Source organism: Onychostoma macrolepis, chromosome 13 (assembly GCF_012432095.1).
Source record: "Onychostoma macrolepis isolate SWU-2019 chromosome 13, ASM1243209v1, whole genome shotgun sequence".
Classification (NCBI taxonomy): Eukaryota; Metazoa; Chordata; class Actinopteri; order Cypriniformes; family Cyprinidae; genus Onychostoma; species Onychostoma macrolepis.
The window spans coordinates 28,008,306-28,027,613 of NC_081167.1; the positions used below are offsets into that span (position 1 = coordinate 28,008,306).

General features: G+C 34.1%; 2 protein-coding genes across 2 annotated transcripts; both read left to right on the plus strand.

The window, feature by feature from the left end:
* Positions 1-2,880: 2,880 nt before the first annotated feature.
* On the plus strand, positions 2,881-3,676 carry olig4 (oligodendrocyte transcription factor 4). Its single transcript, XM_058796319.1, has one exon. The coding sequence runs from the start codon at positions 2,921-2,923 to the stop codon at positions 3,674-3,676; it is 756 nt and encodes a 251-aa protein (XP_058652302.1). The 5' UTR covers positions 2,881-2,920.
* Positions 3,677-10,622: 6,946 nt separating this feature from the next.
* bsdc1 (BSD domain containing 1) lies at positions 10,623-18,988 on the plus strand. Its single transcript, XM_058796863.1, has 11 exons — positions 10,623-10,698; positions 11,526-11,583; positions 12,477-12,593; positions 12,756-12,923; positions 13,038-13,092; positions 13,184-13,299; positions 13,399-13,467; positions 15,351-15,438; positions 15,590-16,009; positions 16,435-16,538; positions 17,786-18,988. Exons 1-11 carry the CDS (start codon positions 10,688-10,690, stop codon positions 17,816-17,818), a joined length of 1,239 nt encoding a protein of 412 aa, XP_058652846.1. The 5' UTR covers positions 10,623-10,687; the 3' UTR covers positions 17,819-18,988.
* Positions 18,989-19,308: the final 320 nt, after the last annotated feature.

Consider the following 19,308-nt stretch of genomic DNA (forward strand, 5'->3'; position numbering starts at 1 on the left):
AACACAACACACACTTCAGCCCAGAGAGAGGCAGCTGCTGTCACAGTGGCTTGAGGTGCTCTCATTTATTGGTTTTCTAGCATCTTTTTGGTTTATATCTTATGCTTTCTCTCTGCTTTCTCCGCCTTTACTCATTGCTTTCTATAGTGTTGTAGTTAAAGGGATAGTTCAACCACAAATGGTCATTATTTATTTATTCTCATGCCTTCCAAAGAAGATTTAGAATTTAGAAGAATCTGTTCCATACAATGACAAATAATAATGACCACATCTGCTAAGCTCCAGTGGCCTGAAGTTTATTAAAAGTTTGCTTTTGAAATAAGCCTCCTCAAGGCTGCATTTATTTGATTAAAAAAAAATAATAATAATAATAAATACTGTAAAAACAGTAATATTGTGGAAATATTATTACAATTTAAAATAATAGTTTTCTGTTTAAATGTATTGGAAAATGTCATTTACTCCTGTGACGCAAAGCTGACTTTTCAGCAAATTTTCAACCTGAATCCATTGGTATAGACTGAGACAGGTTATTTAAAAAGCAAAGCCACCTGAGTGAAAAACTTTTTTTTAAAAAGCTTGCAGTCCGTAACTTTTGGCACTGTAGCGGTTAATAAACAGAAGTGCGTGTGTCTTGCGGAGCAACATTGTTGCCGGAGCTACTTCTCTCTGTTTATGTCTTAGACGAATCACGAAGTTACCGGGTTACTCCGCAGCGGTACCTACCCGAAATAGTCTGAATATAAACACTTATTAAAGGTGTACCGTAGTGATTCAGGACAAGCCAAAAACACAGTTTGGAAAATGGATTCATGGTGTACTCGCTTATTATATACATTTTGTACATTTTGAACACAAAAAAAGTTATGGACTGCAGCTTTAAGTAAGCTTTGTTTAACAGGGAAAACAAATAGCTGTGTTATTTTAGTATATTTATAGTTTTAAAACATTATTTAATTTTTCTGTAATTTTGATTTGTGCTCATCATTTTTTTTTTTTTTTTTTTTTATTATTATTATTTTTTTAATTAGTTTGTTTTTAATTCAGTTTTAGTTTAGTTCTAGAGTTAATTTACTTCCAGTTAATAATTGTAAATTACTTTTTTTCCCAGCTTAATTTCAATGAACAAAACAGTTTAATAGTTTTAGTTGAAGATAACAATAAAATCTTTGGCTGTACCACATCACATTGGGCTCCTCTGCAGCTCATGGGTCATAATGTGAGTGATGTAGTTTTGTGTAGTTACAGTGTGTGTGTTTTGAGAGTGTGATGGAGATGTTAATGACTCCTGTAAAAGCAGTTATAGTAAAAACAGTATAGTAATGTGTTATAGTAATACTCTCTCTTTCTTCACTGCTCCTCCTCTGCTCTCCACAGGGGCTTTTCACAGGCACTTCACACTCCATAGTGTCTAATGGAATTCAGCCTGCCAAGTTAAAGTCTACATAGACTGTCCTTAAACCATCAAGTTTACAAAGCTCACAGAGAAAGAGAGGCAGATAGATATCTCGGCAAATGAACATGACCAGGTCACCTCAATATCAAACCAATAAACGGTTTGTATAGATTACATAGAAACTTTTTTTTTCACATTTAATTTAGGGCATTACATTTTTATTTTTATTCAGCAATATTATATATATATATACATATTTATTTATTTATTTGGTAACTTTTGTTATTCTCAGTGGTGATCCTAATTAATTATCAAAAAAAATACAGCATATTACATTTACATTGAACCATTTATTAGATGCGTTTATCCAAAGTGACCTACAAATGAGGAATACAACAAGCAATTTGTCTTAAATTATATTATAAATATAAAAATAGTTCTTAAATAATGAAAAAAATAATGCCCTAAAATTATAAATATTCATAATATAAAGGCAATATAACAAACACTTTACAATGAGGTTCCGTTGTTTAACATAAGCTAACTACATTACTTCGACTTACTGACACATTACTAAAATGAAAAGTTGTGTCTGGTAATATTATCTAATGCACCTGAGCTAGCATGAAATAAAAATGAACAGTTTTACTTAAAATTACCTAGCTTTAACAAATGTTAATAAAATACTGTAGCAAATGAGTTGCTCATTGTTAGTTAGTTTTAGTTAATACATGAACTAAAGTTAAATAATGGGACCTTATTTTAAAGTGTTACCAAATATTCCCATGATGAATAAATAAATACTTTTTAATAAAATTAAAAAAATATTTTTTCAGATTATAAGTATGATATAATATTATTTTTTGTCATGCTCCAAAAAGTAGTTTTATTATATTATATTAATATATTATTATTGTTGTTATTTATTTTACATTCTCTGCAGACATTTACATTTTTCTCCTCCCACTGGATTTTAGAGTAAAATGTGGCCTGAATTTATGTTGAGATTCATTATGATGCTCTTAAGCTGTTAACAGACCATCCTAACACATTCTTTAGAAAGAATAAAGCCTATACAGTATATGTGACTTGTAATCACATCACTATATTTTACTTCATTTAGATCATATGCGAACCATAACCATTAGAAACGCTAGGTCCAAGTGTTTTTCACATACATGTGCATCCTAGCTGTTGCAGTTTGTATGTCAGTGTGCATATGTGTGTTTTGTGGAGGTGGGGTGTATACAATGCTATTGGGGCAGGGAAGGGGTGTGTGGGGGTGAAAGTGTGGCCCCTCTGTCATTGGCTCTGAGCCTAATGTCACATTATGCGTCTCATTGTGTCTTTGTGATGCTGAGGAGTATAAATACAGCCCTCTCAGTGTTCTCACACACACGCACACACTCATTCCTTCTGCAGACATACGAGTTCTCAGAGAAAGAAGCTTCGTCTTAAACTTTGTGGATTGTTCTTGAGAAGATTGCAAGTTCTCAACCAAGACTTTGTGGAAACAACTTTAAGATGGATTCTGATGCAAGTTCCACATGCAGTCGGTCTTCTTCACCCGAGCTGGCTGTGGACTCCAGCTTTTTCTCCAACAAGGTGTTTCAAGCTTACTGCGCAGATAGAGAAACGGGGCAGCCCAGGTCTGAAAAAACACCACTGAACTCCGGATCCGGTGGAAAGAACCGCACACGAGCCGATCTCTCCAATGATGACCTGCAAGATCTACGACTTAAAGTGAACAGCCGAGAGCGCAAACGCATGCATGACCTCAACCAGGCCATGGATGGGCTCCGAGAGGTGATGCCCTACGCTCAGGGCCCATCTGTACGCAAGCTGTCCAAAATCTCCACCCTGCTTCTCGCCAGAAACTACATCCTCATGCTGTCCAGCTCTCTGGAGGAGATGAAGAAGCTAGTAGGTGATGTTTATGGAGCCAGCAGTCAGGGTCACTCGGCTAGACGGGTTCTACAACCAACTTCGGCTGCTACGGCATCCCAGTTGCCGCTGCTCTCGCTTGCCCCGTCTCTGCACTCTTTGGTGGGCAGCACTTCCCAGCACACCTCAACACCTATGGTGGCCCAAGCCCCTCATTCTCCACCCTCGGCTGGGTATCTGGGTTTCCCTGCTCCACCTCTTCACACCCTGCTGAAGGACCCTCTGCATCTTTCCAGCGGCTACAGGCATTTTCCCGGCATGCCTTGTCCCTGCTCCCTTTGCCAGCCTCTTCCTGCTTCCACAGCCAGCCTGCACAGCCTCTCAATGGGGAAGTGACTCAGGCGAGGCCCAGGCTCCAGGCTGAAGTAGGCCAAGGTTAAAATACGGACTCAAGAAGAACTGAAAGCATTTGGATGTGTTTCTAGATGTGTTGTAAACTTTGTAAATGTCCTGTACATAATTTCTTTTCTAACAAGCTGCTGCTATTTTTATATCAAAGAATGTTTTGTACTGTTATATAGCGTTTTTGAATAGTCACTGTATGAACATATGTGCTTGTATGTTCTTTGTAGCAAAATGGCAATTGAAAACGTATAGTTTTGTTTCTTAAATTAAACGTCTATTATTATAATGAAAAATACCCTGATTTTTCAGTGTCTTCATTTGATCATTTAAACAATCTGTAATATTTCAAAGAAGTGCAGCTAGTTTAAGGAAAAGCATTCATGTTAAGTATTTGAGAGGAACTTTGAGCAAAAGAGACTTAAAGTGCATTCAAGCTCAAACCCATGACCTTGGTGTTGCAAGCATCATGCTTTACTAGTTTAGATATAGGAATATTTGCAGATCTATTGACTTAAGTTCAACACATTTTTTAATCACAATCAAAACAATTTTACAATTTTTATATATTATAAATAATATTTAAAGATTACACAAAAGATAAAAATGAATAATGATGGAATGATAAAAAAATATATATACATTTTATATATACAATTCTGTAATGTCAATGTTTTTATTTTATTTTATTTGTTATATTCATTCTATTTTATTTGATTTACTCTAGTATGCTTTGCTACTATGGAAAACAATGAACCATTTTACTCAGGAGATTTTTAACCCATAATTTTATTATTTTTATTTATTTATTTTTTTCTCCCTGGTGAAGTTCAATGGAGATCAAATTTGTACTAAAGTTAAACCTTTTTAAATTATTTATTTTAAAATTGCCAGACTGGCATTGCAAGTAAGACATTTGTTCTTAATTTACTTGCTTGTTCAAATAAAATTTAACAACTTTTTTACTTAAAGAAATTGTTGGAAATCTATTAAATAATTCAAGAACAATTACTAATATGAATAAGTATATGAATACAATTAATAATATAATAAAAAAATATATATTTCAACCCATATTAATTTAAATAAAGCTGATATAAATATGAAATAATGAGGTGCTAAAATAAAAAATAAAAATGCCAGCTGCTCATCTGTTCTGAAATCATGTGTCAGTGTTTGTATGTGTCAATGTGTTTCATGATATATATGAATATAAAATGAGTCCATATGTTTTCATCCAGCACCATTATTGCAATATTGCCCACACCATGTTTATGTTTTTAGCATATGCTAACAAACACGGGCATCATTTCTGCCCGCTATAAAACGCTGCCTTTGGACTGAACCATCTGTACCGAGACTAGTTAATGTATGAAAAAGAAAGGCAGCCAGACCGCTCGGAGCCCGGGGCCTACTCTCACCCATCAATCAGAGAGAGAGAGACGCAAGCTGTCGCCAGGTTGGCGCGTCAGCATTGTGCAGCACACGCAGGGGACGGCCAGCGATTCTTTTCATGTTAGTGCAGGAAGATTTGTCACTGTCCAATAAAGCTGTGATCATATTCAGGCCGTCCTCGCTGGGAGTCGTTTTCATGAGAGGCTCTGACAGCTGTGCACACCATCATTTGTTAGCTGGAGAAATCATTTGACTTTTTGGATCTTCTGATATGACCAATGTTAGAAATGAAGGTGTGAAATATTGGACACAATGGAATCCGAAATAAACCAGGACTCAGAGTAAAAGTGACAAAATGTACAAATTCCACTGTTCTGTTTCTGTATTTATAGAAATTGATACTTTCATTCAACAAGGATGCATTAAATTGATCAAAAGTGACAGTAAAGAGATTTATAATGTTTCAAAAGATTACTATTTCGAATAAAAGCAGTTCTTTTAAGCTTTCTATTCAGTAAAGAATCCTGAATAAAACGTATCATGGTTCCCACTAAAATATGAAGCAGCACAACTATTTACAATATTGATAATAGTAAGAAATGTTCCTTAAGCAGCAAATCAGCAAATTAGAATGATTTCTCAAGATCATGTGACACTGAAGACTGGAGTAATGATTCTGAAAATTAAGTTTTGCATCACAGGAATAAATTACATTTGAAAATATATTCAAATAGAAAGCAGTTATCGTAAACTGTAATAATATTTCACATTATTACTGTTTTTACTGTATATGTGATCAAATAAATGCAGCATTGGTGAGCAGAAGATATTTCTTTAAACATGAAAAAATCTTACCAACCCTAAATTTTGAAGGGTAGTGTGTGCACTCATTAAGTAAAAAATGCTAAATTTACTCTGTGTTTAATTTATGCATGTAATATAAATGCATAAGGCTTCACCATGCACTAAAATTCTGAATTAAAAAGAATGTTGTGAGTTCTAAACAAGTGCAATTCTATAGCCAACATCAGTTGCATGCCGTCAGTGACCTCTGAACAGAATTTTGACTCATCTTGCAGTTCAAGTTTACCCTAATGCACTAGACATGCACCATAGAAGTCAAGCAAGGCATTCCTTGGCAAGAATAAAGCAGAAATATTTTATTAACATGTACAGTATTATTTTACTTTTATTTACATTTATTCATTTAAGCAGATGCTTTTATCCAAAGTGTCTTAAAAAAGAGGAACAAAAGCATGCTTTTTGGTGATACCTTTGAAACTGTGTATTTTAATGTTTATTAGTGGAAAGCTTTGCTTTTTTAGACTTCCGTTTTAACTGCATTAATATGCACACAATTTTAGTTTTTACAAACTGAGAGAACATTTTTTGTGTTTATCAAGCACATAGCACAGATTCTGCTGTTAGGAACGTTAATGTTTTATCATAATCAAAGCAATACATCATTGAAGGAGTGGATTTTATGCTCTTTGCATGGTGAAATCACACAGCCTTGAGTGGCTTCTTTGCTTTAACACACCATGGTACAACACTCTTAAAAAATAAAGCTGGTTTTTGCAGTGATGTCATAGAAAAAACTATTTTCTTAGTGTGAAGAACATTTTAAAAATCTAAAGCACTTTTTTCCACTATAAAGAACCTTCTGTGGAATGGAAATGTTCCATAGATGTTAAATGTTTTACATGGAACCATCAATGCAAATAAATAGCCTTTCTTTTTTAAGAGTGCAGTTTTTAGACATTATATTACTGATACCGAAGCATACACTCTTAAAAACAACAGTTCCAAAAGGGTATTTTTGCAGTGATGCTATAGAAGAAGCATTTTTGGTTCCCCAAAGAACCTTTCAGTAAACAGTTCTTAAAAGAACCATTTTTCTTAGTGTGACCAACATTTTAAAATATAAAGAGCCTTTTGTGGAATGGAAAGGTTGCATGAATGTTAAATATTCTTATTTGAACCATAGATGCCGATAAAGAACCTTTATTTTTAAGATTGTATTTCATAATAGTGCTAGTGCGCAGGATGCAAAATGCTGCAATCCAGTGCGTTTTGTACTTGAAATCTTCATTTGTGCGAAATCCTTTTATACACACACGCACGCAGTTTGAGACTGTATTTCTCAAGAGCTAAATCAAGCGTGAAAAATACACATTTCTCCTCGCAGGAATCCCGGACAGACAACTGAAAGATCAGAGGAGAGATGAAGAGATGTGTCTCCTCTCCTCCTCTGCTCTCCTCCCTCTCTCTCTCACCCTAAATGGAGGAAGACAATAGCACTCGCTTCGAGCACAAAGAGAGGGCGCAGGGGGCAGCCCGTAACACAGCCCCTCTCTTTTTGTGTTTTTTTCTCGATGCGGTAACCGGCCTGGTCGGCCTGCAGAGGGCCCTGACACTCCAACGGCAACACAAAGGCCCTTAGCTCCTTATTTATGGGCCCATTGACAGCGCTAAAGAGCTCCTGTCAGGGGCCTGCTCACAGTCAGCTGGTGAACGTCCCAGCGGGGGGAGGCAGCTGCCATCCTGCCCGGAGAAGAAGCTCCCTCTGCGGGTCCCCGTGTCCCTGCGGCCCCCCTGAGTCGGGGCCCCCCCTCCAGGTCCCAGGCACAGGTGGGTATGGGAAGCTGAACACATTGTGGGGATTACTGGGAGCTGTGGCCCGGCCTGCTGCACAGGGATAATTAGACACATTGACTTGTGCAAAGCTGGTGTTTCCTGATTGGGGGCAGATGGTAACGGTCCATAGAGAGATAACAGCAGGGGATGTATCTGTATGTGAATGCTTGTTAGGGAAAGGTAGGGACACATAGGCAAGCATATGAACATATGTAGGTTTTCTAGTATTTTTTTTTTTTTTTTAAGAGTCTCTCATGCCATGCACTAATATTACTTTTTTTTTATTTTAAAAATCAAAAACAGTAATATTGTAAAATATTATTGTAACTTAAAATAACAGTTTTATTCATATATTTTTACAATAAGATTTTTAAAATGTCTTTACCATACCATATTTATCAAATAAATGTATTTAATTGTTTAAAAATACAGTAACAACAGTAAAATTGTGAAACATTATTATAATTATTGTAATGAAATATTATAATTTAAAATAACTATATATATATATATATATATATATATAGTTTTTTTTTTTGAAAGAAGTCTCTTATGTTCTCATCAAGCCTCATGAAATATAAATACATTTTGTACTGTATTTTTAATCAAATAAATGCATATTTGTTCAAAATTACAATAAAAACTATAATATTTTGAAATATTATTACATTTAAAATAACTACTTTACATTTTTCTATATTTTTTCCAATGTTTTTGAAAGAAGTCTCTTATGCTCAACAATGTTGCATACAGCATTCAATGTTTTTTTTTTTTTTTTTTTTACTGTATTTTTGATCAAATAAAAGCAGAAAATTAAGTAAAATTGTTAAATACCATTACAAGTTAAAATGACTTTTATAAATAAATATATTTTCTTTAAGAATTTTTTTAATGTTTTTCTAAGGTTTTTTCTTAAAAGTATTTCGGTTACGAAAGCTGCACGCAGTATGCACTATATGCATTCAAAAAATGCCAAAAAAAAAAAAAAAGCGTTTATTTGTTCACAACTACAGGAAAATTGTGAAATATTATTGCAATTTAAAACTACTGTTTTTTTAAAAATACATTTGAAACTGTAATTTATTCCTGTAATGCAAACCTGAATTTACAGCATCATTGCTCCAGTCTTCAGTGTCACATGATCCTTCAGAAATCATTCTGATAAGCTGATTTGCTGCTCTAGAAACATTTCATATTGTTATCAACGTTGAAAACAAATGTATTAATTTTTAAAATATTTTTTTTTATGGAGACTGTGACAGATTTTTCTCAAGATTGTTTGACGAATAGAAACATTTTTGTTGTTTTGTTTTGTTTTGTTTGGATTCTTTTGTATATATAGAAATCATACATGTTTGGAACAACATAAGCACAAGTAAATAATGACAGAACTTTTAGAATTATCAATTTTCATTGACCCTTTCCCCCATTAACTGTATTTGTTACTAAAATAGTAACAGACAGATTAAATCTGTCTGAGATTGAACTGTCCAGCCTGTAAGTGGTTACATTAAATCTTCTTGTGTTTATGGTGCCCAATGATACTTCTGCAATCTGTTCTGAATGTGACATAGCGGTATCATCTAATCAATACATGAAAACGCCTTCTGCGGCCCCAGATTCAGACTGACAGAGTTAATTAGGGAACCAAAGGTCCCAATTAGTGGGATTGGGAAGCATTTGGGGGACATATTGTGGAACACATGCACATATTGCTCAGGGAGGCTTCAATTAAGAGAGAGGCGGTGCTCTCCCGACGGCAACGCTGACCCGGTGACATCCTGTTAAACCTCACTTCCTGTCAGCCGCTCAGTGCTCAGTGACAAGCAAAACACAGCTGAGACGGGGGTCACGTGTGTATATAATGTGAGGGGTCCGGGGCCTCAGGTGTGTAGTTAAGCACTCCCATTAGGACTCAATCCATATGGGCTGTTCTGAATTCTAATGAGGTGATAAACTCCTCGTGTCAATTCCATTATGAGCAAATTCATTTCTTGATTATGTGTAACAGAGTGACGAGACAAACTCTCTCCCATGAGACTTTCTGCCATTTATGATTTTTTTCCAGTCCTCTAAACTATGTGACAGCCAACTAAGATCTTGATTTTTACCAAATGAAGCCCAAAATTGTAGTAAATTTAAGATTTCAACATACTTTTAAAAAAGAGAAACAAAAGGGAAAACAGTTTAAAGCTATTGTACATCTTTTAAAAACTAGAATGTTTTTTTTCTCATCATCCTGTTTATTTATATATATAATATATATATATGTACACCCACCCACCCACCCACGCACACACACACACACACACACACTATAATACTGTATACATTTATTTATTGAAAGTTCTTAAAATTCATGAAATATAAAGTCAAATGTTTGTCAGATAATTTTTTTTAATACATTTTAAAACTAGTTCTAAAGATGAGAAATATAGCTTTAGGAAATATGACAATAGTACTGTACAGCACTTATTTATTTAGTCAGACATTTTTTATTCATTTTTCAAGTATATAAATGTGATATATTTATTTATAGTTCTTAAATTTCATGAAATATAAAATCAAATATTGGTCAGATAAAATGTTTTTTTCTTTCTTTCTGACACACACATAATATAGGCCTACCAAGTGTACTTTACAGCATTTATTTAATCCATGAAATAGTTACTTGTGGTGTTTGATTATTTGTTTGGCGGCCCCTACAGGCCGTCAGTGCAATGACAGGCGTTTTCGCGTTTCATCAAATCTTGATCCTTTGCGGTTGCCTTACTACGCAGTGTAATAAGAAACATATTTTAACTAACTATTTTATGCACATTTTCTCTTTTTAGCGCAAGTTACTGCTTTATATAATTCTTAAAATCATTAATAAATTATCGTCACTTTGTTTAACGTGGTGTTTATAAATATTATTTTGACGCGCTGGTGAGGTCAGAGTTCAGGCTATACGGATGTCGTCATGCACTGAAGATGGCAGACGGGTGAGTTTACATCACATAAATGTTCACTTTATCGTTTTAATGCACGATATAAATAACATGTTGTCATTTAGCAACATTAATTTAACTCTAAAGAGCGCATGTCCGCAGTAAAGAGATGTTTGTGACCTTTTTGAATTGATGAGCTTTATTGGCGGATGTGAAGGAGGAAGTCAGACGGGTTTGTTTACAAAAATATCACGGAGTCATGAACAAAAACATACATGTTACAGCCATCGTTATTAATTTTAATATTCATGTAAACCCATGTAATATAACATAAACAGGACATAGATCATGTATATCACAGTAAAGGGATGCAATGGCATGATCAGATATTGAAATGAAGGATTTATAAAGCTCGTATGTCACAGATTGTTCTAGACTGCCAGTGTGGACAGAGCTGGAGTGATAAGACTATTCACACATTATTGATGATCGATTATATGGATCATTCCTATGCTGTACTTTTTAATATTCACAATCACATCAAATATGTCGTAGATCAAATCTAATAAAAACGTTTTTATATATTTTTTAAGAATTTAAAATCACGATGATATAATGCGGTTTTCTTGACATTGTGTAAATAAGTTATAATATATAATAAGTTTAAGTGCCTGAGTTTGACCAGAGGATAGTTCTTTAGAAAGATAAATGCTTCCTTAAATTACAACACAGGCATATGTTTTTTGTTTGTTTGTTTGTTTTTTTATTTTTTTATTTTTTATATAAATTATAGAGTTCTAAGGAGACTACATAACATAAGTTACCCGTATGTATAATTTGTGATGGTTACTAATGATTTGAATCATGTTTGATGATCGCAGGGAAGGAGGATGGTGGGGAGGCTGGCTGACACAGAGCTTCCAGGCCGTCAAAGACAAGGTGAGACAAATCCAGACCATAATCCAGATCAGTTCCAGTGTGGACATATCATATGGATTATGCTGAAATGTTTTAGGAATCTCTCAGGAATGTGTTAAGTAAAAGCAATGATTAATCTGTGCTTACAAGCAGCGGTAGAAGTTGTGAAACCATTAGATGCAAATTTTTTACATCCTTAAATTGAATTAAAAATGATTTATTCACACATTAATTATATTATTAATTAGCATAATAATATTATTATTTTTTTATGACATAACCTTTATTTCATTCTGAAATGATGTTGAATTCCAGTTAGATGAAAATACTTCCCAGATTTTTAATGTGGAGTCAAAATTTCTAAACCCAAATATAGATCAAATAATTTTACTGATAGCTGCATGTAGTCATAATTAGTACATTTGTTTTCTCGTGTAATATTTTGCAAAAAATGTTTGTTGACGCGTAATGTGTCCATTACTCTGCATCAAATTTGGTTTCAGTCCTGCCTAAATTTGTATTAAAATGAATTTGGATGAATATTTAACATTTATTTTTATGATTATAATTTTTAAGAATAAAATGAGTATTAGTGTTCATAAAATTTATATTTACATGAATAGTTACGTGAACACTTAATAATAATTTATGAAATGTTTGTGTCCATTTGGTTTCAGCTCTGCCTCTATTTGTATTAAAAATTATTTCTGTGAATATTTATATGAATATTTCATGTTTATTTGAATTAATATATATATATATATATATATATATATATATATATATATATATATATATATATATATATATATATATATATATAATTTTTTTTTTTTTTTTTTAATGAATATAAGTGTTTATAAAATGAATATTTATATAAATACTAATCATAAAATGATGGGTTGTCTCAACAGTCAGCTGAGGCGTATGAGTTTATCAAACGGGACCTGACAGAATTCTCCAGTGTGGTCCAACATGACACGGCATGCTCCGTTGTTGCAACAGCGAATGCCATTAAGAGCAAACTGGCAGTAAGGAAACAATTTTACAACACACAAAAACAATGTTAATGCTTACCTTCTTACCTTGTTTAGTCTTCAGTGCTAAAGCCAGTCATCATTCCTTAAGTTTAGTTTATGTAGACGCAAACCCCAGCCACAAATTATAGTTTATTTGCTATTTTGCTTTTTTAGGTTGAAAGTTCATCAGAGGCCACGGAAAAGGTGAAGAAGGGCATTTCAAATATTCTGGGTGTGATCACAGACACTTTGGTCCCTCCCCCAGACAAGACCATCGACTGTGACGTCATCACGCTGGTAGCCACTCCAGCAGGCACAACAGAGGTGTATGACAGCACCAAGGTCAGCCACATCCACATAGCTTAAAGAAATAATATATAAATAAATAATAGGTTAAATACATACTTGCATAATTACATGTATAATTAAATGCATGCCTGCTGTATTTCCTCTCAGGCTCGACTCTACAGTCTTCAAGCAGACCCTGCTACATACTGCAATGAGCCTGACGGTGTGTAAATGCTTCATGTTTTCTCTATATCTCAAACAGGGATGTGTTTTGAGAGTTTTAATGTGTATTCCATGTATTTTTCTCTTTCCAGGCCCTCCACAGCAGTTTGATGCCTGGTTGTCCAGTTTCACATTGGAAGAGAGGAAAGCCGACATCTCTGAACTGCTGGTCAACAGCCCCGCCATAAGAGCTCTTTATACTAAAATGGTATGAGACAACCTTTAATGCACTTCCTTACTGACCACGATTCATCTGTGCATGTAATTCCACATAATAAAATAATTAATTTGCTTGTGTTGATGTCAGGTGCCGGCAGCAGTGGCTCATTCAGAGTTCTGGCAGCGGTACTTCTATAAAGTGTTCCAGTTGGAGCAGGTACAGCAGATCTGTGTCTAATACTGACCCTTGGGCTGAAATCAGGCTTATGAGCTTATCTCAACACACACACAGCTCAGATGCTCAAACAACATAATGACATCAGTATGAGTCACAGGAAACTTACCCACACAACACTTTTTGTTGAGGTTTCATATTTGTTCTAGGTGTGCTATCAAACATGCATTAAGTTAGTTAAAGATTAACATGGTAGCGCCATCTGCTGGTCATGTATGTATATGCAATTGGTTTGCTGGCTTTAGGGATAGGGCAGCTGTTCTGTTTAAACTTTAAAGGAACAGTTCACACAAAAAATAAAATTTGCTGAAAATTTAATCAGCCTCTGGCCATCCAAGATGTAGATGAGTTTGTTTCTTCCTAGGAATAGATTTGGAGAAATTTAGCATTACATCACTTGCTCAGCAATGGATTCTCTGCAGTGAATGGGTGCCGTCAGAATGAGAGTCCAAACAGCTGATAAAAATATCACAATAATCCACAAGTAATCCACACAATTCCAGTGCATCAATTAACATCTTGTCAAGTGAAAAGCTGCATGTTTGTAAGAAACAAATCCATTTCTAAGATGTTTTTAACTTCAAACCAAAAAAATTTGAGTCCTCTTTCCATAATATTGTCTTCTTCACTGAAAAAGTCATCTTGTCTGAATCAGGATAGAAATAGTCACAGATCAAGCACTTTTTACAAGCGAAAAAATCCACAACAAATCTGTTCTGATGAACAGACTTAGCTGATCTTGGATGGCCTCTGGTTTGCTCAGTTGGGGGAACTTAATTTCTAGCGATTATCGCCGACTTGATTGCACAGATAATATTTAAACTAAACTGAGCTAGACAATGACATCTCTGAATTCAATAATGAAATGCCTTTAACTGAAAATTTAAAATTGAGTGTTTAATCTTATCATTATACATTACTGACACTCTATCCTCTAATTTGATACTGTTAAGTGCTTCGACACAATCTGTATTGTTAAAAGCGCTATATAAATAAAGGTGACTTGACTCGACTTGACTGAGGGTAAGAACATTTTAAGCAAATTTTTATTTATTGAGTCCCTCATTGCTAATACAGTAATCAAAGACCCCTTATATAAGGCCTGTTTACAATTTTGTTATTCCAGATGTTCCAAGAACTGTAAGTTCTTCAGCAAAAACAACAATTGTTGAGTGGAAAAAATATGTATTGTAGTTTCTATTATTCTTATTCTTTTTTATTTATTTTTGATTTTTGATATTTAATACATAGTTTAATTATAAAAAAAATAAAGAGGATAAATAAAGAAAATAAAACTGAAGTCACCCTGTCAGTTTGCTAAGTCCCCCTGATTGTCCTAAAAATGCATCTGTGCATCCAATGTATTGATTATAGGATTTAATAAGTTATTGTAATTTCTATAATAATATCTGGTGTGTTAGACATTTAAGTCGTATCCAAAATATAACCATTTTCGGTTGTAAAAATCCACCAGATACAGAATTCTAGCACAGAAGCATTCAGTGCATTTTTGAAAATAATTGATGATCAAATCGCAGTAATCAAGTCAAATGAATAAACATGAAAAAGTGTTTGTTAGAGTTAAAGCAATAGTTCATCCAGAAATTAAAAGTCTGTCATTTACTCACCCTTATGTCATTCTAAAACTTTCTGTAAATAACAAAAGCTGGTCAGTAAAACATTTCCAGGTCTATATGTGCTAGGAGGATACCAATTAATGTGGTTTTTGTTTTAATGAGTTGGCGTCATTACTGTGTATATATAGTGGCATTTTAAGGGGTTGTACAGCTCCCTTTAATGTGATTATATTTATAAAATGGCACAGCGTCTTGTAACTTATTTATTAAAAATGTGTGTGTCTGTAGGAGGAAGCCAGGAGAGTAGCGCTGAAGCAGAGAGCAGAGCAGACGGATCATTCTGAGAGCCTTGGTTGGGAGGAAGAGGATGAAGAAGGTTTGGCTAAAATTAGCATAATTTAGTGCTGTTTATTTGGATTTTTAGTGAAAAGCGTCAAGCATACCAACTAGTTTAACCTTACTGTTTATTTGCCTTAAAAGGCAAGAGCCTTTGTTTTCCTTAATTACTATCTCTTCTCTCTCTCTAGGTGAGTTTCTCGGAGCCACGTCTTCATCTCGCTTAGATTTCACACCACCTGTCGAAGAGGCATGTGTCCCTTCGGTAACGATAGAGGCCACCCTTGAAAGCCCCTCACCCTCTCAAGTGGTGGTTTCCACCAGCAACGTAGCATCTGACGTCACTCCCTCCGTAAGCAGCGACAGCGTCAGCTTCCCCACCCAGATCGAGAATCAAGCGGACTCCGTCACCATCAGAGTCACGCAGCCATCACCCGCTGCAGACGAGGTCTCTCAGAAACTCTCAGAGGCCAGTCTACAGGAGACATTCCCAGAAGAGCGACCCTCACAGCGTGAAGAGACCGTCAAAGAGGACGTAGCTCAAGACCTCCGAGTGTTTGAGCTCAACTCAGACAGCGGCAAATCCACACCCTCCAATAACGGCAAGAAAGGTGAAACTATTTTTGAATAAATAAATGTTATATATATATATATATATAAATAAAATATATAATAATAATAATATAAAGAAATAATTTTTTTAAACATCAAAACATAGCATTTGATCAAAAGTGGCTGTCTAAACATTTATAATGTTATAAAAGATTTCTATTTTAAATAAATGCTGTTCCTTTGAACGTTCTGTTCATCAATAAATCCACAAAAATCAGCTTTGCATCACAGGAATAAATTACATTTTAAAGTATATTCAAACAGAAAAGTTATTTTAAATTGAAGTAATATTTCACAATGTTACTGTTTTTACTGTATTTTTGATCAAATAAATGCTAACTTTTAAACCGGAGCATATAATCTGATATGAATGAAGTGTTGAATTCTGATGTTATGTCTGTACTGTGTTTTTGTGTACATGTAGGTTCGAGTACAGATGTGAGTGAAGACTGGGAAAAGGATTTTGATCTGGATATGACAGAAGAGGAGGTTCAGATGGCTTTGTCTAAAATAGACGCAACAGAAGAGGTTTGTTCTTCACAACAGTTAATCAAGTAGAAATGGTGAAGATCTTTACACCATGTTTAGAAATAATACTATTTTGCTTGATATTTTCTGGCTGTGATTGGACAGTGACTAGACTGTGTTCTTTTATTCATTTGGTAGATGCTTTTATCCAAGATAAAGAATTAGTTTCTCTGAGTTAAGATGTCTTGTGCATGTTTATGCATGGCCAGTTCAAAGTTCTTGCGAGTAGGTTGTCTCTTATCTGTTTTCTGCGACTCATCAGGATGCTTTAGCATTTACAAGTCAAGTGACCTTTATTTTTATAGTGCTTTATACAATACAGATTATTTCAAAGCAACTTCACGGTATAAAACAGAAAAAGAACAGAAACAATCGTGCAAACTTCATCAAATATGAGGCAAATTCAAATTCTGCTGTAAAGCAGCTCTAATAACAAAATGTCATTGTTCAGCTCCAGACAGTTCAGTTCAGTTCAGTTCAATAACTGTTTAAAGTTCAGTGATACGTAGCTTTGCTGAAGACAGCAGTGTTGATATTTATCTCAACTCAGTTCAGTGTTCAATAAGTGTCAATGTTGCAAGATTTGTCAATTTTGAACAAACTAGATTCAGCTATGAAGAATTTCTACAGAAGACAATAGTGTCATTATTCAGCTCGATTCAGTCCAAGTTTGGTTCGAAGTAAATGCTGCTCCATCTCTACAAGCGCTGTGAGTCTGAGCTGCTTATAACATGATTAATAACAATATTGTTATAAATATTATATTCTATTGTTTTAGATTTTTGAATATTTTTATTATTTTATATTGATATTATGTTATTATGATAATATATAATATATAGTGATAATATTTCTTATTTTAATAATTAGTTTTTATTTATTAATAATAATTATTATTATTAGTCATATTAACATAAAGACTAAAATTTTTTGTGCAGCCCTAAAAATAAAATCACATTTTCAAAATTTCACAATTAGGTTTTTTTTTTGTTTGTTTTTTTTTGTCCAAATCATGCAGCCCTAGGTGTTACTCATTAAGTGTTATTTAAAACCAAAGTTTTATTTATAAAAAAAAAAAAAAGTTTTGGTCATAAGCTTGTCTGACCACCTTCAAATGATTTTTGAGCGGTTCGATCACAAGGCATTTCGGATTTTGTGCTGTCCATTTGTGATGTGATCACCAGAGAGGAATGGCAATACCAGGTGCAGTAATAAATTCAGTTTTCATTATTTTATTTCTTTACCAGTTGGAAGATGAGGACTGGGAGAACTGGGAGTGAGAATCTGGTGGAGGAAATTCTGGTCCGATATCGACGTGAGACGTTGCTGTTCCCAAAGTGAACCATGCTTAATATATATAACTCCTAGTCTACGGCCACACCTGCTCATTCAACCAGTCCAGTGAGCGGGTCACCTCCTGTGAATGAAATTTACATGCTAGCTAAACACGTATCCACCAAGCAGTGATCTGAAGTGTGATGAGGTGATCTGGTCTTACTCTGGCTGTCCTAAAAATGACCTGCGGTGAAACACTAAGACTGATCAGAGAAAGCACGTATCAGTTAATGAGGAGAGGTCATCTCGCAATGCCATTTGTACCTGCCGTATGTACATTAATGTTATTCTTCTTTGGAGATTTCAGTGGGAGAATGCAAATTAACTGCCGGGGCTCCTGATTAGCTGTAATCTATTAAGCTGTTCATCATTCTTATAGGATTAGAAAATAATCCTTCACATGAAAAATATATATATAAGTTATGTTTCTTTTTTTTGGCATATAGGCTTCTTTTTTAGTTTAGCTTCTCTTGAAATGCTAACACCTTTAATCTTATGCAAGTTATTCTAGCATTGAGAATGGAAATGGAGAGACGCTTCATTCATTCTGCTGATGCTCCATGGCCTTGTTCAGTGTTGTGTGGAATGAAAAAAATGTCATGCAAAAATTACAAAAAAAAAGAACTTTGACTAAATGCACCTGTGCTTCCTGTGCTGTCCACTTTATTTCCCTGTTCTTGTCTTCATCTTCTCATAGTCTGAAATTGTAAATATGATATATAGGTGCTTAGCATTTCATCCAGATGGTCATGGGTCACTTGGCTTACTCTAGGTAATATAAAGATCATTTTAGTTCCCATTTATTTGACACTTAAATAAAACTTTGTATCAATATAGGTTTAAACTGCAGGCCTATATTTCAGGTGTTTTTTTTATTTATTTTAAGGTAAGGCTCATCTTTTGGTGAATACAGCCTCCAGACTGACTCATATCATCTATAAATCTCTTGCATGCTGCATCTCTACAGTGTTTCTCTAGACCTTTACTTTGATCATAATCATATAGACATATTTAAAAAAAAAAAAGGGTCTCAAGCTGTCAATACTTTTTACAGTTATATTGTCCTCTATTTTTCCAATGAACATCACCATTAAAAGCAATATCATGCAAATTGGTGATTTGTTTGATTAGCCTTTTTTTTTATTTTTGGAAATTTAAAACCACAATATTGTGCTATATTGAACATACTTAGAAGACTTTGAATATAGCATGCAACTCCCTTTTATGCTACCTGTAAAAAATAAATAAATAAATAAAAAATATATATATATAATTATTATTATTATTTTTTTTTTTTCAGAAGTTATGATGGGGTTGGAATGGCATGAGTAGTTTTTTAAATTTTATTTTATTTATTTTTTTTTTAAGTGTGTAAACTGTTTAATGTGACATGTATTTTAAACAGCGCAAGAAGCATTCAGAATTAAGTTTGATT

Coding starts and splice junctions, on each gene's coding strand:
- olig4 (XM_058796319.1), top strand. CDS start 2,921: ATGGATTCTGATGCAAGTTCCACATGCAGTCGGTCTTCTTCACCCGAG.
- bsdc1 (XM_058796863.1), top strand. Junction 13,468..15,350: donor AAGTGTTCCAGTTGGAGCAG/GTACAGCAGATC, acceptor GTGTGTCTGTAG/GAGGAAGCCAGGAGAGTAGC. Junction 16,010..16,434: donor CTCCAATAACGGCAAGAAAG/GTGAAACTATTT, acceptor GTGTACATGTAG/GTTCGAGTACAGATGTGAGT.